Consider the following 22,779-nt stretch of genomic DNA (forward strand, 5'->3'; position numbering starts at 1 on the left):
ATACGGTCAATTTCTCACTTTAAGATAATCAATAAACCTGAAACCTGCTGTGAAGCAGTCCATAGCCTATGGCTTCCTCTTTTAACTTTTCCTAAACAAATGTATTGAACACTGTTATATAATTTGAACATCAATATTTCATAAGGAAATATTTCATACACTCACTAATTGCCATGAACAGTGAAATTGACTCATTATCTTGCACTGCTTCCCATGCCACCAGCAGGTCGAATCGCAGCGCAGATTTCCGTGCTTAATTACAGGGCTGCCTGTACTAACATTATACACTCACTCTGTTGACTTGTTAGCAAGCTAGTTAACGCTAAACTCGGTCAAAATACCATAAGCAAAACTAAAATGTGGGTGCATTTTACCCAGTGGGATTCAAACAATATGAAGTGGATTAGGAACAAAGGGTTATTGTTTAATCACGTTGTTTGCTCATTCTTCTAAAGTTAGATGGAAGTTTCAGGTTTGAAGAGTGTTTAAATGAAAGAGAATGGATTTCAGCAATATACATTAGTTTCCCACAAAGATTATGCAGTTGCAAATGCAATAAAAAATAAATAAACTAAATAATAGCAATAGCAATAGCAAGTAACCCAGTGTAATGAGTAATAAGAGATTTGCCTGAATCTGAGGTGGGATTTGAAGCTGGCTCATTTGTTCGAAGGTCCCATAGGGAGCTACTAGCGCACTCAAATCAAATTAATCAATCAAATTTTATTTGTATAGCGTATTTTACAGCAGTTGTCACAATACGCTTTACAGACAACCCTGGTCTAAACCCCCACAGGGGCAAGCCTAAGGCAAAAGTGGCAAGGAAAAACTCCCTGTGGCAGATGGGAAGAAACCTTGGAAGGAACCAGGCTCAAGGGGGAAACCCATCCTCCTCTGGTCGGCTCAGGGTGCCGACTGGTAACCAACATTTTCATAGGGTTTATGATGTGGCTCAGATGATGGGTGGGGCTGGGTGGCGGTGATGGGGAACAGCAGGTGGCGACAGATGTGGGCAGGGTGGAGGCAATGACGAAAGAGGGGTTGGACTGCAGAGGTGGGGGAGACCAGATGACTCTCAAAGCACTCTCGAGGGTTGGGGCAAGAGCCCCGCCAGCAGCGTGGGGAAGAGGGTAGAAACGGCAATTAGGGAATTTGCAATATAGCAGACAGTGGGTAAAGTGGCAGCAGTATGTATTGGGGGGATCCCGCCAGGAGTAATATATGGCTGCATAGCTACTAGGACAGGGAAGGAGAGCCCATGCAGTCATGAGGGGTGGACAACCATACCCGCCTATCAAGAGCCAGCCCATATAAAGTCGGGTCACAGCTGATTGACAGGTGACAGTAAGGAAAGGATTACCACCTACAAAGCTCTATGACTACAGGCTTCTCGCACCCTGTCTCCAGACTATAACTGATTATAAGCCTGAGCATAGAGGTGCGTTTTTAATCCAGATTTAAATATTGAGACTGAGTCTGACTCCTTTTGTAAGCTGGTTCCACAGTAGTTCCACAGTAGTGGGGCCCTGTAGGAAAAAGCCCTACCACCTTTTAGGTTTTTGGAAATTCTTGGGACTACCAAGTAGCCTGCGTCTTGGGATCGGAGTGACCTTGTGGGCTTATAAGGTAGGAGCAGGTTAGTTGCGTACACAGGTGCATGTCCATGCAGAGCTTTAAAAGTCAGGAGCAAAACCTTGAAATCTATCCTATGCTTAATGGGTAACCAGAGAAGCGACGCTAGTACTGGTGTAATGTGCTCATACTTCTTCGTTCTGGTCAAGATATGAGCAGCTGCATTCTGCACAAGCTGGAGACTCTTTAATGAGTTATTAGGGCAGCCAGATAGCAGGGCATTACAGTAATCTAACCTAGACGTAACAAACGCATGGATCAATTTTTCAGCATCCCCAACTGACAGGAAATGTCTAATTTTAGCTATGTTGCGTAGCTGAAAGAAGGCAATTCTGGATATGTTTTTATATGGGTGTCAAAAGATCAGGATCAATGGTGACACCAAGGTCTTTAATGACCATATTAGGTTCAGCCAAACAACCATCACAGTTTAAGGTGAGAGTAGACAATTTCTCCCTTAATATTTTGGGACCTAAAACCAACATTTCAGTCTTATCTGAATTTAGGAGCAGAAAATTTGAAAGCATCCAAACCTTGGTATCTACAATACAGGCCTCTAACCATGAAAGTGGCAGTGCTTCACCAGGTTTCATTGAAATATAAATCTGAGTATCGTCCGCATAACAGTGGAACTCTACGCCATGTGCCCGGATAATATTGCCAAGTGGTAGCATACATATAGCGAGAAGAGTACTGGTCCTAGTACTGATCCTTGTGGAATACCGTATTTAATTATTGAGGAGCTGGACTCTTCTTCTTTTAATTTGACAAACTGTTTCCTGTCACATAGGTATGATCCAAACCATGCAAGTGCCTGTCCATGAAGTCCAACACAGGCCTGGAGTCTGTCCAGTAGAATTCCATGATCAATTCTGTCAAAAGCTGCACTCAGGTTGAGGAGTACAAGAACCGACACAGAGTTACAGTCGGCTGACAGTAGTAAATCATTTGTAACCTTGATAAGTGCGGTTTCTGTGCTGTGGTGGGGTCTAAACCCTGATTGGAATACTTCAAGGATACCATTAGAGCTAAGGTATGCACTTAGTTGCTTAGCAACAGTTTTCTCCAATAATTTTGATCATTAGAAATGGAAGGTTTGAAATAGGTCTATACTTTTCCAATTTATCAGGATCTAGGTTTGGTTTCTTCAATAATGGCTTAATAACTGCCACTTTTAGTGACTCAGGTACATATCCTGTGACTAGGGATGTGTGAATGATTTTTAGTATATGCTGGCCTAGTACCGGAAATAGTTCTTTAATCCAATTTGAAGGAATAGGATCGAGTAGACAGGTCGTCGGTTTTGAGGACATAACTAATTCGGATAACTTAACCATGCTAATGGGCGTAAAACAATTTAGTACCGCTGTCTGTAAATCTTCCTGTTGTAACCAGGTGCGGGGCTGTTTATTAACATGAACAGGAATAGTGCATTATGGAGACAGTTTGGAAATCTGGTCTCTAATAGCCTCAATTTTCTGATCGAAGTCATTGCTGCTAAGATTGGAGGGATAAGTTGAAAACTCTGATTATTGTTTTTTAGTTAATTTATCCACAGTACAAAATAGAAATTTTGGGTTATGTCTGTTTTGTTCAATTAGTTTTGAGAAAAAGGCCGATCTAGCAGAAGCAAGAGCTTGCTTATACTGAGGAAAGTTGTTTTTTCATGCAAGATGAAATACACGGCACTAGCCGTGTGGGCTGAAAATGATTATTATTTATGTAAATGTGTGTGCTTCTATATGTGTCAATTTAGTGCGTGTATCCCATGTTTATATTGGCTAAATGTCCAATCGGAAGACATATTCTGTGTGAGCCTGGGGCAGTTATGATGATGTAATCAGCAGGAAAAAGGAGGAAAAATGCAAAATCCCCAAAGTTGGGGCTTTGTGTGCTTGTGTTTTACTTCTGTAGGAAACCCTGAAAAGTGGCAAACTCTCTGTGCTGTACAGGTATGGAACATGCTACCCTACCAAGCCGTAACTTGGCTTGATGGCATACCTGTCATCCCAATGCATGTGTATACAGTACACACACAAGTATTTTGTATGTGTGTGTATTTTTCTGTGGCCTAACAGCTGAGCTGTTATTGCTCCTAGACATTTCCACTTCACAATAACAGCATCCACAATTGGCCAGGACAGCCCTAGCAGTGCAGAAATTTGACCAACTGACTTTTTGGAAAGCATTCTATGACAGTGGCACGCTGAAAGGCAGTGAGCTCTTCAGTACAACCCACTCTGCTTCCAATGTGTGTCTATGGAGATCGTATGGCTGCGTGCTTGATTTTATGCTCCTGTTAGCAAAGGGTGTAAGTGAAGTAGCTGAACCCACTAATTAGAAGGGGTGTCCACATTCTTCTGGCCATGAACTGTACACACACACGTATATTGTATGTGTGCATTTTTGTCTGCAAACCTAGCCTGTGACATTCAATGTTTTGTGAAGTTGTAGATGTTTAATAGTTTACATAGACTATTTGAACACCGTATACTTATACTTATACCGTATACACAAATGTAGTCCATAATACAATAAGTAAATGAATAAATAAATAAATGTTAAAAAATAACCCGAAAAATATGTTGATCTACCATAATGAACCTATCTCCGATTTTTAATCAGTTTAGTATTTTCTTTTCAGGAAGGGATTGATGTGAGTAAACGTATTCTTCATCTTAAAACCGCGGTATAAAAAAACTTTTTCTTTTTTTTTTTTTTTTTTGGGTGGCGACGTTTTCAGTCGCCACCCACCACTTTTGTTAGTTTTTCCTTGAACTTGGCTGGTCCGGGCTGCTTGGTCCCGTGTCAGGGCGCACAGTGTTGGCTCCTCACCCGCTTTATCCCCCGGAGCCTCGTGATTGACAGGGTCCTGGCAGCGCCAACAAGTACACATTCAGCTCCCGATTACGAGCAAGTGCCCCCATTCTCTCCGAGTCCGGGAAAGATACAGCTTTATCGTGGTGAAAGCTTGGCTTCCTATTTAGACCAGAGAAAGGGGGTGGGAGGCAGTCTCTTTAAAATCTATTTCCACACTTTTCTTCTTTCTCACGACGGAGCCGAATTACTGAGCCATATATAATTCCAACCAGTTAATAAGCACATTTAACATTTTCAGAAAGATGAAATGTGATCGCTTTGTATGGAATGCAGCCCTAGACAGCGATCCCGAATGCGCCGTGCCCCATAAGAGAACTGGCCATCCGGAGCTTCCGACACTTCTGTGGTCATAGTAGAGACTTTTGAATCAGTTTCCAACAGCCCTAATTCAGCTCCGCGATGAAACGAGGTTTAAACACTTGGTCATGTAAAGTATTCGGTCGTAAGCTGATAGTCCTGGTCATGAAAGGTAAATCATTCCCGAGTCATAGGCGGACCAGAATGCACAGACTGAAGTGCTTTGGAAGATCGAAAAGTCGATTTGGAAAAGTGCTATATAAATGTTATTATTATTATTATTATTATTATTAATAATAATAATAATAATAATAATAATAATAATAATGTAGTCAGTCTGGTGGCTGCGTAACTAAGATTCTGTAAGAGCATGATTATTTCACTGGTTTACTTGCACGACTCGCTCTCTGTATAAACGTTGATGATTGTTTTTTGACCATCGTTTAAATAACACTCACAGTACTTTTCTATTGCTATAGTCCAAAATATTTCGGTTCGGATTTTATACATTTCCTCATCCGCGATTATTCAACCGACGATACCCTATATTTCTCGCCGGATATAGCCGCTTTCCCACATGTAACATTGCTGTATTACCTGTTTTGGCCGGCAGCGTTACTGGCTTCTTTTGCTAATCGTTATCTGGAAATTAATTATTTTTATTCTGGCTTACTAGCCAGAGAAGCTAGCTAAAGTTTGCTCACATATATTTCTAGTAAAGAGAAAATGTAATTATAAGCTGCCATCTTCTAATGAGCAAGTAGGCTACGGGAGTGTAGCTGTAGTAGTTCACGTCATTCAGTTTGGCGTCCTTGATCTGGTAATGCTGAAGTTTCGTTCACACGAACACAGGAACATTCCGGAAGTGTAACGAGTGCAATTCCAGCTCCGATTCACACATGACCCGTAAACGGTGAAGTGCCTGGCAATGCTGAATTTGTCAGAAGGGCCTATAATATTTGTTAACATTAAATAAATATTTGTTAAGTGAAATCTATGTTATATTTTTCATTGTACTCTTTAGTATGAAAGATGGGCACCTTAAAATGACCTTGGGTTATTTTTGCTGTAAATCTTACATTTCTGCAGTTTATGTGTGTATGTGTGTGTGTTCATGACAGTGTGTGTGAGTTTGTGAGTGTGTGTTTGTGTGTCTGACTCTGAGTGGGTGTGGGCGTGGCTGTGAGTGTTTATGCGTGAGTGTGTGCTCGTGTGTGTGACAGTGTGAGTGTGTGTGTGTGTGCGTGTGTGTGCATCAGTCCAGTGAGGCCAGCCCCTCATGTGTGTGTGTTGTTTCTGCAGTGGGAGGAGGTGAGCATCATGGATGAGAAGAACACGCCCATCCGTACCTACCAGGTGTGCAACGTGATGGAGCCCAGCCAGAACAACTGGCTCCGGACGGACTGGATCCCCCGCGGCGGGGCGCAGCGGGTCTACATGGAGATCAAGTTCACCCTGCGGGACTGCAACAGCCTGCCCGGCGTCATGGGCACTTGCAAGGAGACCTTCAACTTGTACTACTACGAGTCCAACAACGACAAGGAGCGCTACATCCGCGAGAACCAGTTTGGCAAGATCGACACCATCGCGGCCGATGAGAGCTTCACCCAGGTGGATATCGGGGACCGGATCATGAAGCTGAACACGGAGGTGCGGGATGTGGGGGTGCTGACGCGGAAGGGCTTCTACCTGGCCTTCCAGGATGTGGGCGCCTGCATCGCCCTGGTCTCCGTGCGGGTCTTCTATAAGAAGTGCCCTCTGACGGTGCGCAACCTGGCGCAGTTCCCCGACACCATCACGGGCACGGACACATCCTCGCTGGTGGAGGTCAGGGGGTCCTGTGTCAACAACTCGGAGGAGAAGGACGAGCCGAAGATGTACTGCGGGGCTGACGGAGAGTGGCTTGTGCCCATCGGAAACTGCTTGTGCAACCCTGGGTACGAGGATCGCAGCGGAGAGTGCCAGGGTAAGCCCCCCCCGCCATGTGGAGAGTGCCAGGGTAAGCCCCCCTCCCATGTGGAGAGTGCCAGGGTAAGCCCCCCTCCCATGTGGAGAGTGCCAGCGTAAGGCCCCCCCGCATGTGGAGAGTGCCAGGGTAAGCCCCCTCCCATGTGGAGAGTGCCAGCGTAAGGCCCCCCGCATGTGGAGAGTGCCAGGGTAAGCCCCCTCCCATGTGGAGAGTGCCAGCGTAAGGCCCCCGCATGTGGAGAGTGCCAGGGTAAGCCCCATGTGGAGAGTGCCAGGGTAAGCCCCCCATGTGGAGAGTGCCAGGGTAAGCCCCCGCATGTGGAGAGTGCCAGGGTAAGCCCCCCCCATGTGGAGAGTGCCAGGGTAAGCCCCCCCCGCATGTGGAGAGTGCCAGGGTAAGCCCCCTCCCATGTGGAGAGTGCCAGGGTAAGCCCCCCCATGTGGAGAGTGCCAGGGTAAGCCCCCCCACATGTGGAGAGTGCCAGGGTAAGCCCCCCCCATGTGGAGAGTGCCAGGGTAAGCCCCCCCCATGTGGAGAGTGCCAGGGTAAGGCCGCCCCCGCCATGTGGAGAGTGCCAGGGTAACCCCCCCCCGCCATGTGGAGAGTGGCAGGGTAACCCCCCCCAAGTGGAGAGTGGCAGGGTAACCCCCCCCCATGTGGAGAGTGCAGGGTAACCCCCCCGCATGTGGAGAGTGCCAGGGTAAGCCCCCCCCCATGTGGAGAGTGCCAGGGTAAGCCCCCCGCATGTGGAGAGTGCCAGGGTAACCCCCCCCCATGTGGAGAGTGCCAGGGTAAGCCCCCCCCCATGTGGAGAGTGCCAGGGTAAGCCCCCCCCCATGTGGAGAGTGCCAGGGTAAGGCCGCCCCCGCCATGTGGAGAGTGCCAGGTAACCCCCCTCCCCGCCATGTGGAGAGTGGCAGGGTAACCCCCCCCCCAAGTGGAGAGTGGCAGGGTAACCCCCCCTCCCCTCCCATGTGGAGAGTGCCAGGGTAAGGCCCCCTCCCCCATGTGGAGAGTGCCAATCTAAGGCCCCCTCCCCCCCATGTGGAGAGTGGCAGGGTAACCCCCCCCCCTCCCAAGTGGAGAGTGGCAGGGTAACCCCGAAGGAGTGGCAGGTACCCCCCTCCCTCCATGTGGAGAGTGCCAGGGTAAGGCCCCCTCCCATGTGGAGAGTGGCAGGGTAACCCCCCAAGTGGAGAGTGGCAGGGTAACCCCCCTCCCTCCCATGTGGAGAGTGCCAGGGTAAGTCCCCTCCATGTGGAGAGTGGCAGGGTAAGGCCCCCTCCCCCATGTGGAGAGTGCCAGTGTAAGGCCCCTCCCCCATGTGGAGAGTGCCAGGGTAAGCCCGCCCCCATGTGGAGAGTGGCAGGGTAACCCCCCCTCCCGCCATGTGAGATGGCAGGGTAACCCCCGCCATGTGGAGAGTGGCAGGGTAAGCTCCTCCCCCTCCTCCATAAGGTAAGGGGTAATGGGTCTTTATCCATACCCCCCAGTCTTTATAATTGAAACATTGATGAGTGTAAGGGGTAATTAGCTGTCCCTCAGGGAGGCAGTTTGTGGAGAGAATGTCAGTGTTGGATGAGTGGCTTGGGGTAGCTGCAGGTACTTCTGCTTTGATGGCTGTTTAATCCTGACAGGTTGAGCGGGGTGAGCAAATGGCTGCCACTGCGGCTGACACCAGCTTTCTTTCATAAAGAAGGAAATGGATAGGCTGTGTTAGAGCCACTCAGCGTCAGTCTGTATCAGCACAGCTATCAACAGCTTCAGCTTGTATCAGCACAGTCATCAACAGCTTCAGCCTGTATCAGCACAGCTATCAACAGATTCAGTCTGTATCAGCACAGCACAGCTTCAGCCTGTATCAGCACAGCTATCAACAGCTGCAGTCTGTATCAGCACAGCTATCAACAGATTCAGTCTGTATCAGCACAGCACAGCTTCAGCCTGTATCAGCACAGCTTCAGCCTGTATCAGCACAGCTTCAGCCTGTATCAGCACAGCACAGCTTCAGCCTGTATCAGCACAGCTTCAGCCTGTATCAGCACAGCTTCAGCCTGTATCAGCATAGCTATCAAAGCTTCAGTCAGCAGGGCACAATGAGCTCTCACCTGCTTCATCTGGCAAATGCTTTCACACAGAGAGGAGCGAAAGCAGTGTGTTTTTCAGGCTTGCTGTGTGTGTCTGCAGCAGTGCATAAGCATTTATTCATAATACTGCCATCGTTTCTGATTGATCATAATGTTACACAGGAAGTAAAATATTGTTTTTACAGAGTAGTTCAGTAAAAGGCTGTAGGCAGGGGAATAGCGTTGTGAAAATGATGTCAGGGAAGGCGGGGATCCGGCCTGTGTGTTTATTGACCTTGGTGTTCCTTGTCTGTGCCGATCCATGTTGCGAAGCACAGCACGATGTTGCTTTTGTTTGTTAGTAGAATCAGTCTGACTGCCTGTCTGCCAACGTTTATCCCAGGAGGCTGAGGCCTGTAGGAAAGGGGGCTTCTGGGTGCTCCTGTAGACGGCCTCAGGCACACGGTCGGTGTTTAATGGTCCTTAAAGTTCGGACAGTGCGGGTGGGGTGGGGTTGCGCTGGGTGGATGGGACAGGTTTATGGTCCCCATTTTCAGCTCTGTAAAGACAGCGGGCTGGACCTGCAGGGGTCAGTGCCTGGCCAGTGTGATTAATGCCGCTCAGCCTCTCCAGCTCCCTTTATTCACGCCGGAGTGCTGTCTAAGCAGACTAACTGCGTCATGAATATGCCTGTGATTTAGGAGAGGGGTGCTCTTTGCTGTAGGCCAGAGGGGCAGCTCACTGCTGGGGCACTGCCCATCACAGATGGTGGGGACAGATTGGGGCGGCTGTCCCGGGGATAGAAGCCTTTATTTGAGGCAGCCTGAGTGATTCTGGGTGGCAGCAAGCAGCTTCCCTTCCACGTGACTGCACCTCAGAAAGAACCCAGGGTAGTGAAGTGCAGTGGTAGTTGAGTTAGTTTGAGAGCTGTAGTAGTTGAGTGTTAGTTTGAGTACAGTGGTAGTTGAGTGTTAGTTTGAGAGCTGTGGAAGTTTAGTTTGAGTGCAGTGGTAGTTGAGTGTTAGGTTTGAGTGCAGTGGTAGTTCAGTGCTAGTTTGAGTGCAGTGGTAGTTCAGTGCTAGTTTGAGAGCTGTGGTAGTTGAGTGTTAGTTTGAGTGCAGTGGTAGTTGAGTGTTAGTTTGAGTGCAGTGATAGTTGAGTTTGTTTGCGAGCTGTGGCAGTTCAGTGTTAGTTTGAGAGCTGTGGCATTTTGCTTTGAGAGCTGTGGCAGTTTGAGAGCTGTGGCAGTTTTCTTTGAGAGCTGTGGCAGTTTGCTTTGCGAGCAGTGGTAGTTCAGTGCTAGTTTGAGAGCAGTGGTAGTTCAGTGCTAGTTTGAGTGCAGTGGTAGTTGAGTGTTAGGTTTGAGTGCAGTGGTAGTTCAGTGCTAGTTTGAGTGCAGTGGTAGTTCAGTGCTAGTTTGAGAGCTGTGGTAGTTGAGTGTTAGTTTGAGTGCAGTGGTAGTTCAGTGCTAGTTTGAGAGCTGTGGTAGTTGAGTGTTAGTTTGAGTGCAGTGGTAGTTCAGTGTTAGCTTGAGAGCTGTGGCATTTTGCTTTGAGAGCTGTGGCAGTTTGATTTACTCTGCTGTGGGTGCCTGCTCCTGTGATGTGGCTATCCGCTGGATATGTCCATGTGTTTGCTTGAGAGGGTTGGGCTGGCTGAAAGGTTCACCATCAATGTGAGGATGATCTTGGTTTGGGGGGGCGGGGGTGGTGCGTAGGTCGGTATCTGAGCAGGCGGGAATGGGGCCTATCACCTATTGTTAGGGGGGGAGGTGGGCCTGGCGGAAAGGTGGTGACGGGATGAACACTAGCAGAGGTCAGAGGGGCCCCGCTTCTCCCCCCCCACCCCCACCCCAGTAGACAGGGGTTAGGCCTGAAACTGATTGAGACCTCAACACTTTGACAGCTGGGTGTGCTGGGCAGAGCACCCAGTGGGGGGGGGGGAAATGTTAGACAAAGGGGACCTGAGTAAACACAAAACACTTTTATTATTATTATTATTATTATTATTATTATTATTATTATTTTAATTTTTTTATTTCAGTTATTTAATGAAAAAGAAATTCAAAGGCTCTGGGACTCTACCGAACTACAATGTGCCATTACTTCTCAAAAGAACACTTGGAAGTAGAGGCATAATTGGGTTATGTAGCAAGACAATGATCCAAAACACAGAAGTCTGCATCTGAATGGCTGAAAATAAGCAAAATTAACATTTTGGAGTGGCCTAGTCAAAGTCCTCACTTGAACCCAATAGAGATGCTGTATAAATAACCAGGTCCTGATGTGTGGAAGTGGTTATATGGCTCAGTAAAACAGTAATATGAAAGGGCAGAAGGATGGGGCACTCTTTTTGTGTGTGTGTGTGTGTGTCGGGGGGGGGGGGGGGGCATCTAATAAGCATGAGCAAATATCCCTCCCATGCCCCCTCCTCCTCACTGTCCAACAGACTGATGGGGAGAGTGATATTTGAACAGTGCAGTGTTAGTTTGTCTCATCAGGCTCTTTAATTGTGAGCAGGTGTGTGCTTCCTCATTGTGCCGTCCTCTTCCTCCTCCCCTGTCGTGTGAAACAATGAGCTGACATTGGCTGGTTATGAATATTCAGGACTGTTTGTGCGGCGGATGGGAGTCACGCGTGTTGATTCCTGTCACGATCGCTGTGCTGCTGGTTATGAGTTGATGCTGCTCCTGAGAAAGGAGGATTGTCAGCTGTCTGGGGAAGGGGTGAGAGAGAGAAAGAGAAAAAGACAAAAAAGTTTTGCCCTTTGGTAGCTAGCAGATTCCTCATTTGCATATGCTGTGTGTCCCTGCATGCAAAGCTGGCCCCGCCCACACCCCACTGCCCAGCGACCACAGGGCCCCCCCTCCCTCATCCCTGCCCCCCTCCCTACTCTCAGTCTGCAGCTTCATGATAATGTGCATTTCATGCAAATGAGTTCTGTGCAGATTGAACCTTCCTTTCTGTGCTTCCCTCTCTCCCTTCTCCCTCTCTCCCTCACTCCTTCTTTCCCTCTCTCTCTCCCTTCTCCCTCTTTCCCATCCCCCTCACTCCCTCTCTCCCTTCTCCCTCTCTCTAATCTCCCACGCCCCCTCACTCCTTCTTTCCCTCACTCTCTCCCTCACTCCCTTCTCCCTCTCTTCTCTCTCCCATCTCCCTCTCTCCCTCACTCCTCTCTTTATGGCTCTCTTGCTCTCTGTAATTAGTTGTGTATCATTACCTCTGCCAAGGAGGTAATGTCCGTTTGTCCTTTTGTCTGTTCATCCGTCAGTCTGTCTATTTGTCCATCTGCAAAAGTTGTGGCTCCAAGAGGAAGAAGCCTTTTGATTTTGGTGACCCCATGACCTTTCCTCTAGCGCCACCATCAGGCTAAACATACGCTGAAGAGTCAATTCTGGATTGCCTGCACATTGGCTGTGCTCATTAATGCAAGGGGAGATTGCTGTGCCTCTACTGAATACATTCTGTCCCCATTCCTTTGTCTCCATGCGTTACTTAAAGTGGAGTGTGTGCGCATGTTTGTTTTTCCATGTATGCATGTGTGTTTGTGTTTCTGTTTGTGTTTCTGTTTGTGTGTGTGTGTGTGTGTGGGCATGTATTACTATCTTTGTGAGAAACAAATGTCCCCACAAGGATAGAAAGATGAGGAAAATTACGCAAGGTGGGGACCTTTTGCTGGTCCCCACAAGTTCAAGAGGCTGTTTTAGGGTTAGGACTTAAGGTTAGGGTTAGGGTTACAATTAGGTTAAGGTTAGGGTTAAGGTTAAGCATGTAGTGGTTGGGGTTAGGGTTAGGGTTAGAGGTTATGGAAAGAATGTAAGTCAATGGGAAGTCCTCACAAATATAGCAATACAAACACGCGTGTGTGTGTGTGTGTGTGAGAGAGAGAGAGATACCTTGGAGAAGTTCTGTCTCTATATGCATATGAGGTAAGGATGGGACCCTGCAGTGCAATCTCAGGAGGGTCATGACCAATCAGGGTCCATCCGAAGTGAAGTGTTCCAAATGAAAGCTCCAGCTGGTGCTAGTCCTGTCTTATCCCACAATGCACAGCAGGATCACAACCAATCTGCAGGCTTCAAGCTGCTTCTTCCTGTAGCGCCTTCTGTCTTACATAAAGCAGGTTTCCAGCACAGTGTGGGGTTTATACTCCTCTTAGATAAAGCAGGTTCCCAGCACAGTGTGGGGTTTATACTCCTCTTAGATAAAGCAGCTTTCCAGCGCAGTGTGGGGTTTATACTCCTCTTAGATAAAGCAGCTTTCCAGCGCAGTGTGGGGTTTATACTCCTCTTAGATAAAGCAGGTTCCCAGCACAGTATGGGGTTTATACTCCTCTTAGATAAAGCAGGTTCCCAGCACAGTGTGGGGTTTATACTCCAGTTAGATAAAGCAGGTTCCCAGCACAGTTTGGGGTTTATACTCCTCTTAGTTAAAGCAGGTTCCCAGCACAGTGTGGGGTTTATACTCCAATTAGATAAAGCAGGTTCCCAGCACAGTGTGGGGTTTATACTCCAATTAGATAAAGCAGGTTCCCAGCACAGTGTGTGCTTTATACTCCTCTTAGATAAAGCAGGTTCCCAGCACAGTGTGGGGTTTATACTCTTAGATAAAGCAGGTTCCCAGCACAGTGTGGGGTTTATACTCCTCTTAGATAAAGCAAAGCAGGTTCCCAGCACAGTGTGGGGTTTATACTCCTCTTAGATAAAGCAGGTTCCCAGCACAGTTTTGGGTTTATACTCCTCTTAGTTAAAGCAGGTTCCCAGCACAGTGTGGGGTTTATACTCCAATTAGATAAAGCAGGTTCCCAGCACAGTGTGAGGTTTATACTCCTCTTAGATAAAGCAGGTTCCCAGCACAGTGTGGGGTTTATACTCCTCTTAGGTAAAGCAGGTTCCCAGCACAGTGTGGGGTTTATATTCCAATTAGATAAAGCAGGTTCCCAGCACAGTGTGGGGTTTATACTCCTCTTAGATAAAGCAGGTTTCCAGCACAGTGTGGGGTTTATACTCCAATTAGATAAAGCAGGTTCCCAGCACAGTTTGGGGTTTATACTCTTAGATAAAGCAGGTTCCCAGCACAGTGTGGGGTTTATACTCTTAGATAAAGCAGGTTCCCAGCACAGTGTGGGGTTTATACTCCTCTTAGATAAAGCAAAGCAGGTTCCCAGCACAGTGTGGGGTTTATACTCCTCTTAGATAGAGCAGGTTCCCAGCACAGTCAGTGTGGGGTTTATACTCCTCTTAGATAAAGCAGGTTCCCAGCACAGTGTGGGGTTTATACTCCTTTTCCATAACTACTCAGTATACCCCCCCCCTACCCCCGGTGCTCAGGGCCCCCCATTCTTCAGGCCCTCCCCCGCCGGTGCTCAGGGCCCCCTCCAGCCCCCGCCAGCCCCCCCCCCCCCCCCCCCCCCGCCCCCATGATCCGGGCCCCCCCCGTGCTCAGCCAACCCCCCTCCCCCTGATGTTCAGGGCCCTTCTCATGCTCAGGGCCTCCTGTGCTGAGGGCCCCAAGATATTGCCTGCTTTGCCTGTTCATATGATTCACTTCTAAGAGTCTTAGTGCAGGAGAACGCCCCACAGAGGAGAAGTGCCCAGCATAAAGGAGGTGAAATGCTCTTCTATACAGAGGTGAAATTCTCCTCTGTATGGAGGTGAAATACTCCTCCATATGAAGGTGAAGAACTCCTCTGTATGGAGGTGAAATACTCCTCCATATGAAGGTGAAGAACTCCTCTGTATGGAGGTGAAAAGCTTAAAATAAAAACAGGAGGCAGGATTACTTTATGGGTGGAACAAAAGTGCTCAATATGAAAAAGACTTGGGCGTAATGGTTGATCAAAGCCTTTCAGGGGTTTAGGCACTGTGCTGTAGCTGTAAAAATGGCCAACAGGAAGCTGGGGTATATAGCCAAAAGTATTGAGTACAAATACAAGGAATCTGTTCTTATCTTATGCAATACATTTGTTAGACCACACTTGGAATATTGCATGCAGCTCTGAGGACCGTACTACAAGAAAGTTATAGAGGCACTTGAAAAGGTTCAATGAAGAGCAACCAAATTGATTTCTGGTATGAAAGATAAAAGCTATGAGGAAAGACTTAAGATGTTTAATCTCTTCATGCTTAGTAAAAGGAGACTTAGGAGTGATTTGATTGAGGCATTTAAATTCATACAGGGGATCAAGAGATTCTTCAGGTTGAGTTCTGTTAGTAGGAAGAGGGGAGATAAATAGAAATTAGTGAAGGGTAAATTCCGTACAGACATTAGGAAGATTTTATTCACGCAGAGTAGTCAATGTGTGGAATAGCCTGCCAGGTCATGTAGTAGAGGTAGAAATTGTGGGGATTTTCAAGACTAGGCTTGATACGGTGTTAGATACTATTTATAGTGCTTTTCCATTGACCAGCACGGCACGGTACAGGACAGCAAGCATTCGTATCCTACCTGTGCCATGTTGCCTGTTGCGCTTCTCCATTACACAACAGACCCGTGAAGGTAGGAGGAGTCATGGGAGGAGTAAAGCATCCCAAATGTGTAATAATTAACTCTTGTATGTATTTCTATAGTCTGTGCTCTCGTTTGTTTTCTTGTATGGGGATGGGACGATATGAAACAATTGTCACCGTCAACCATGTTTTGACAATGTTCCAACACTCTCGTCATCACTGTTGCATGGATCACAAAAACTATTACACTACTAACTAACCCTAACATTACAGTGTGAAATATCCACATTATATAATACCACTAACCTATTTAAGTGCACTCAATTTAAATAATGATAATAATAATGTATATAACTGAAATATTTAAGCAGTAATACTTACATAGCAATGATGACATTTTATCTGTATTCAGTAGATGGAGACAGAGACAGTAAATCAACGACAGTTCTATCCACTTGTTTTGCTCCAGAAAATGAAGTCGGATAGGTCTATCAGCAAACATATGGCTTAGCTATGCCCAGAAATCCTCAATAATAATAGTATTTTCCAAGAAATTATGAAAAATCGTTGAAAAAAAAACGTTTCGTTAGGTACAGCATCTTTTACTGCTATCACAGAGTGAATGCGATGGTAAGAAAATTACCTATAAAACGCTGTTCCAAAAGCAAAATTAGATATGTTATACATCGTTAGAAAGCTTATACTCTCACCTATTGAATAAATGAATTGTCAATCAAGCCAGACTGTACTAAAAAGGGCAACAATGCCGTAAACAACACGTGTGGTATTACGCACAGCTATTTTGGAAGGTACCCTGGCATCACAAATTACATTACATTACATTACATTACAGGCATTTAGCAGATGCTCTTATCCAGAGCGACTTACACAACTTTTACATAGCATTTTACATTGTATCCATTTATACAGCTGGATATATACTGAAGCAATTTTGGTTAAGTACCTTGCTCAAGGGTACAACGGCAGTGTTCTACCCGGGAATCGAACCTGCGACCTTTCGGTTACAAGCCCAGTTCCTTACCCACTGTGCTACACTCCGTCCGACGCGCGTATATTTCACAAACGAATTGTCCAAGACAATATATGGCCAATTAGTCTCAAAAGGGACATCTCTACATGTAAAACCAATGGTAAGGTTGTATATTTATTCAATATTTAGTCCCAGATATTAACTGTAGAATTCGGTAGTTAGCGTTACTCTCTCTCTTGCTGTTGTGGTATTTAAAAATGGTGGTTGCTGCCGGTGAACAAACATGAACATGGGATGACGTATTTGTGATGATTTCCATTGACTAATCAACAGTCTGCAGTATCGAATTGCAGCACAGATAGTACCTCTGGTACCTACCCCAGAGCAGTAGCTAAAATCGGCACGGGTACTTGTGGCCCGGCACGGGTCAGTTGGCTGTGGAGAAAGCAAAACAAAGCGGGAGCACGGATTCCGGCACGGCACGGTGGTGGAGAAGCGCCATTAGTCTGTAGGTAATTGGAGCACTTGGTACAATTTAGTCAGGAAAATGGTGAGCATTGTTGGGCTATATCGCCTGTTCTCGTCATTGTGTTGTGTTGTTTTAAGACAGACTTGTGGATCTTTGTGTCTCACAGGTAGGCTGTAAATATGAGTGTGTGGGGGACGCTGGGATGGCTGATCTCATGCAGGCAAATCTGACAGAAGGCTGCAGCAGCGAATCGGCCCTCCTGTGGGTCCATGGTTTGATCTTTCTGTACCCTGCAGTATGTGAGGCCAGCGTAAATGCAGATGATTTTGGGGGTGCAGGCGTTTTTGAGTGTGTGACTGCGCCCCCAGTCTGGATAGGAGCATCCCGGCAGGGCTGCTGTGTCCCCTTTGAAAAGCAGAATCTCTTTGAAGCAGTGCTGAGAAGAGAGGGCGATTAAAGCTGTCAGTGTGCAAATTAGCATGTCAAAAACTCATGAATCAATACCCCCCCATGCAATCTCTCTCTTGCTCTCTTTTTTCTCTCCCTCCCTCTCTCTCTCTACCCCTCTCTCTTTCTACCACTCACTCTCTCTCTTTCTACCCCGCATTCTCTCTCTGTCTTCCCCTCCCTCTCTCTTTCTCTACCCCTCTCTCTTTCTCTCTCTCTCTTCCCCTTGCTCCCTCTTTCTACCCCCTCTCTCTCTCTACCCCTCTCTCTCTACCACTCACTCTCTCTCTTTCTACCCCGCATTCTCTCTCTGTCTTCCCCTCCCTCTCTCTTTCTCTACCCTTCTCTCTTTCTCTCTCTCTCTTCCCCTTGCTCCCTCTTTCTACCCCCCTCTCTCTCTCTACCCCTCGCTTTCTCTTTCTACCCTCACTCTCTCTCTCTACCCCTCGCTCTCTCTTTCTCGCTCTCTCTCTCTCTGTACCCCTTCCTCTCCCCTCTCTTCCCTCGGGGTCTGCGCTGTGTCCTGTGCTCTGTTTCGGGGTGCTGGGGAGGCAGATGGACAGAAAGGGGGTGTGTGAATGGGGGCGCAGTGCTAATCCGCAGAGGGCAGAGGTGCATGCTGGGAAAAAGCGAAGCCTCAGAATGAGCTGAAAGAGAAAATGGGGGTAGGGCTTTCATAATGGGGGGGTCACCACACTGCACATTCAGCTGACTGGATGAGAGAAATACACTCATTCACAATTCTGCATGTGAGTGAAGGGGGGGCGGGGAGTGAGAGAGAGAGGTGTGGAGAGAAAGCTGGGGAGGGAGGGAGAGAAAGAGAGAAATTTACAGAAGAGAGTGAGAGGTGAGGGGGGTAGTAGTCAAGAGTCATAATTTTGCATTTGGGAGTCATAGCCTGGCAGTAGGGAGTCATAGTGGGGAGTCATAGCCTGGCAGTGGGGAGCCATAGTGGGGAGTCATAGCCTGGCAGTGGGGAGTCATAGTGGGGAGTCATAGCCTGGCAGTGGGGAGCCATAGCCTGGCAGTGGGGAGCCATAGTGGGGAGTCATAGCCTGGCTGTGGGGAGTCATAGCCTGGCAGGGGGAGTCATAGCCTGGCAGTGGGGAGCCATAGTGGGGAGTCATAGCCTGGCAGTGGGGAGTCATAGTGGGGAGTCATAGCCTGGCAGTGGGGAGTCATAGCCTGGCAGTGGGGAGCCATAGTGGGGAGTCATAGCCTGGCAGTGGGGAGTCATAGCCTGGCAGTGGCTGAACAGTGTGCCCCCTGAGAACCTGAATATTGTGCCCCCTGAGAACCTGAACACTGTGCCCCCTGAGAACCTGAACACTGTGCTGCTCTCAGAACCTGAACACTGTGCTGCTCTTAGAACCTGAACACTGTGCTGCTCTCAGAACCTGAACACTGTGCTGCTCTTAGAACCTGAACACTGTGCTGCTCTCATAACCTGAACACTGTGCTGCTCTTAGAACCTGAACACTGTGCTGCTCTTAACCTGACACTGTACTGCTCTAGAACCTAACACTGTGCTGCTCTTAGAACCTGAACATGTCTGCTTAGAACCTGAACATTGTGCTGCTCTTAGACACCTGACACCTTTGACTTTCTCTGCTCTCAGAACCTGCCCAGTCCCAGCCTCCCAGATTGCCATCCCTTTAGCCCTGCATTTCCTCCCATCACTCTCCTCTCCTCTAAACCAGACCTGACCCAACTACCCAACCTAACCAACTCACAGCGGGTATAGCCTGGTGCTAACAGTTACTGTGAATTACTTTTGGCACTAAACATGAAGAAAATTATGGGGGGGGGGGGGGCGGGGGGTGCTATGGCAAACAACAAAAGTTGCTTAGTTACATAAGTATTATTATTGAGAAAAGCTGACCTTTCTCCATTCTGCTCTGCTTGGTCTGGCAGATGTTTGTGTTGGGTGTGTGCTTTAACAGCAGCCCTTATTTCTGCTGGGTCCCTTTAAAAGCAGCCCTTATTTCTGCTGGGTCCCTTTAAAAGCAGCCCTTATTTCTGTTGGGTCCCTTTAAAAGCAGCCCTTATTTCTGCTGGGTCCCTTTAAAAGCAGCCCTTATTTCTGTTGGGTCCCTTTAAAAGCAGCCCTTATTTCGGTTGGGTCCCTTTAAAAGCAGCCCTTATTTCTGTCGGGTCCCTTTAAAAGCAGCCCTTATTTCTGTTGGGTCCCTTTAAAAGCAGCCCTTATTTCTGTTGGGTCCCTTTAAAAGCAGCCCTTATTTCTGCTGGGTCCCTTTAAAAGCAGCCCTTATTTCTGCTGGGTCCCTTTAAAAGCAGCCCTTATTTCTGCTGGGTCCCTTTAAAAGCAGCCCTTATTTCTGCTGGGTCCCTTTAAAAGCAGCCCTTATTTCTGCTGGGTCCCTTTAAAAGCAGCCCTTATTTCTGTTGGGTCCCTTTAAAAGCAGCCCTTATTTCTGTTGGGTCCCTTTAAAAGCAGCCCTTATTTCTGTTGGGTCCCTTTAAAAGCAGCCCTTATTTCTGTTGGGTCCCTTTAAAAGCAGCCCTTATTTCTGTCGGGTCCCTTTAAAAGCAGCCCTTATTTCTGTCGGGTCCCTTTAAAAGCAGCCCTTATTTCTGCTGGGTCCCTTTCAAAGCAGCCCTTATTTCTGCTGGGTCCCTTTAAAAGCAGCCCTTATTTCTGCTGGGTCCCAGTGATCTGTACTTCGTTTGGGTGGCAGCTCTTAGCACGGCTGGCTCTGTACCAGGACAGGACCAGAGGCTGTCAGGCTTTTGGGGTGCAATGGGCACAGTGGAGGCTGGGGTCCCGCTGATGGATGAGCTCTGCTGGGGCAGAAGATAAATCACCCCGCCTCCGACCCCCCTGCCCCCTGCCCAGCAGACATGCCGGGGTCAAGGGTGCGATGTGGGGGTGTCTCACTCATCCCCCACCACGCTGCTCTGATCTCTGTGTGTCTCTGTCAGCCTGGATGTCATTAATAACCCCGTTACTGAATTCATTCATGGGGGAGGGCACACTTTGTAACAGCCACTCAGCGTCTTCACCAGCGTCCCCCTAGATGTTCTCCAAATATCGGTGATTGGAGAATGTCACTGCATTTGTTTTTTTTAACAGATACCATTATAGCTATCCAACCTGAGTAAACCGTGTGTGTGTGTGTGTGTGAGAGGGAGAGTGAGAGGGAGTGAGTGGAAAAAAACCTTTTACACTACAAGTCTACACTTTTAAAAAAATTATACACCACTCTACTGCGTTGGCTTACAGCGTTTCAGGGTCATTTAAATGACAAAATATGCACATTGCAGATCTTCACCATGAATATTCCCAAGTGTCAGTGCAGAGAACAAAGATTACATCCACAATTTTAAATAATGTTGGTAAAATATACAAAAAAAATATGCAAAAAAAATTTCCTATATTTAGGAGAACTTGCTAAATATGATGGCATTCATAATTATGTGAACATAGGCTAATTTTCTTACATTTATTTAATAATGTCAACATTGAAGAAGTGCAGATGCACTTATCTTTATTTTTCAATTGCAATTAGGCTACAGAATACTTGTGTTAATGGTGTAGAACAGGGGTGCCCAAACATTTTCAGCAATGACCCAAAGATATAAATCCATGCTTTTTGCAACACAAAATTCATAATTAAGTGTTAAACTGCGAACAATAGAAAAACATTTTTAATACTTAAAAGCTAAATGAAGGGAGAAAGTTTCTGAAATTAGCTGCCAATTAATCACCTGCGGTATACCTGCACAGCCCTGCTGTGTACCGGTACAGCCCTGCTCTTTACCTGTACAGCCCTGCTGTGTACCTGTACATCCCTGCTATGTACCTGTACAGACCTGCTGTGTACTTGTTACAGTCCTGCTGTGTACCTGCACAGTCCTGCTCTTTACCTGTACAGCCCTGCTTTTTACCTGTACAGCCCTGCTGTGTACCTGCACAGTCCTGCCCTTTACCTGTGCAGCCCTGCTGTGTACCTGTACAGTCCTGCTCTTCATCTGTACAGCCCTGCTGTGTACCGGTACAGACCTTCTGGGTACCTGTATAGCCCTGCTCTTTACCTGTACAGCCCTGCTGTGTACCGGTACAGCCCTGCTCTTTACCTGTACAGCCCTGCTGTGTACCTGTACATCCCTGCTGTGTACCTGTACAGACCTGCTGTGTACCTGTACAGCCCTGCTGTGTACCTGTACAGACCTGCTGTGTATCTGTACAGCCCTGCTCTTTACCTGTACAGGCCGCTGTGTACCTGTATATCCCTGCTGTGTACCTGCACAGTCCTGCGGTATACCTGCACAGCCCTGCTGTGTATTGGTACAGCCCTGCTCTTTACCTGTACAGCCCTGCTGTGTACCTGTACAGACCTGCTGTGTACCTGTACATCCCTGCTGTGTACCTGTACAGACCTGCTGTGTACCTGTACAGTCCTGCTCTGTCCCTGTATAGCCCTGCTGTGTACCTGTACAGCCCTGCTGTGTACTGGTACAGATCTGCTGTTTACCTGTACAGCCCTGCTCTTTACCTGTACAGCCTTGCTTTTTTCTTGTACAGACCTGCTGTATGCCTGTACATCCCTGCTGTGTGCCTGTACAGCCCTGCTCTGTCCCTGTAGAGCCCTGCTGTGTACCTGTACAGACCGACTGTGTACCTGCACAGCCCTGCTTTGTACCTGTATATCCCTGCTGTGTACTTGCACAGCCCTGCTGTGTACCTGTACAGTCCTGCTCTGTCCCTGTACAGCCCTGCTGTGTACCTGTACAGACCGGCTGTGTACCTGTATATCCCTACTGTGTACTTGCACAGCCCTGCTGTGTACCTGTACAGTCCTGCTCTGTCCCTGTACAGCCCTGCTGTGTACCTGTTCACTTGTGCAGGGCTGCACAGATTCTGCCTGTGCTGAATACTGCACTGATTCCTCTTTCTTTCTTTTGAGAGAGGAAAGGAGTGCGAGGCCTATCTGTCTGGCTCTCTTCCCTCCTCCTGTCTGCCCCTCTTCCCTCCTCCTGTCTGCCTCTCTTCCCTCCTCCTGTCTGCCCCTCTTCCCTCCTCCTGTCTGCCCCTCTTCCCTCCTCCTGTCTGTCTCTCTTCCCTCCTCCTGTCTGCCTCTCTTCCCTCCTGTCTGCCTCTCTTCCCTCCTCCTGTCTGTCTCTCTTCCCTCCTCCTGTCTGCCTCTCTTCCCTCCTCCTGTCTGCCTCTCTTCCCTCACTCTGTCTGTCTCTCTTCCCTCCTCTTGTCTGTCTCTCTTCCCTCCTCCTGTCTGTTTCTCTTCCCTCCTCCTGTCTGCCTCTCATCCCTCCTCCTGTCTGTCTCTCTTCCCTCCTCCTGTCTGTCTCTCTTCCCTCCTCCTGTCTGTTTCTCTTCCCTCCTCCTGTCTGCCTCTCTTCCCTCCTCCTGTCTGTCTCTCTTCCCTCCTCCTGTCTGCCCCCCTTCCCTCCTCCTGTCGGTTTCTCTTCCCTCCTCCTGTCTGCCTCTCTTCCCACCTCCTGTCTGCCTCTCTTCTATCCTCCAGTCTGTTTCTCTTCCCTCCTCCTGTCTGCCTCTCTTCCCTCCTCCTGTCTGTCTCTCTTCCCTCCTCCTGTCTGTCT

The 22,779-nt window shown here is 47.8% G+C and overlaps 1 protein-coding gene across 1 annotated transcript in view; it reads left to right on the forward strand.

The window, feature by feature from the left end:
* The window catches only part of epha4l (eph receptor A4, like), a 72,876-nt gene that overhangs the window by 23,566 nt on the left and 26,531 nt on the right, over positions 1-22,779 (forward strand). The window contains 1 exon segment of the mRNA XM_064303375.1: positions 6,112-6,775. Coding sequence (XP_064159445.1) covers positions 6,112-6,775 — 664 coding nt within the window.

Source organism: Anguilla rostrata, chromosome 12 (genome assembly GCF_018555375.3).
Source record: "Anguilla rostrata isolate EN2019 chromosome 12, ASM1855537v3, whole genome shotgun sequence".
In the NCBI taxonomy this organism is placed as follows: domain Eukaryota; kingdom Metazoa; phylum Chordata; class Actinopteri; order Anguilliformes; family Anguillidae; genus Anguilla; species Anguilla rostrata.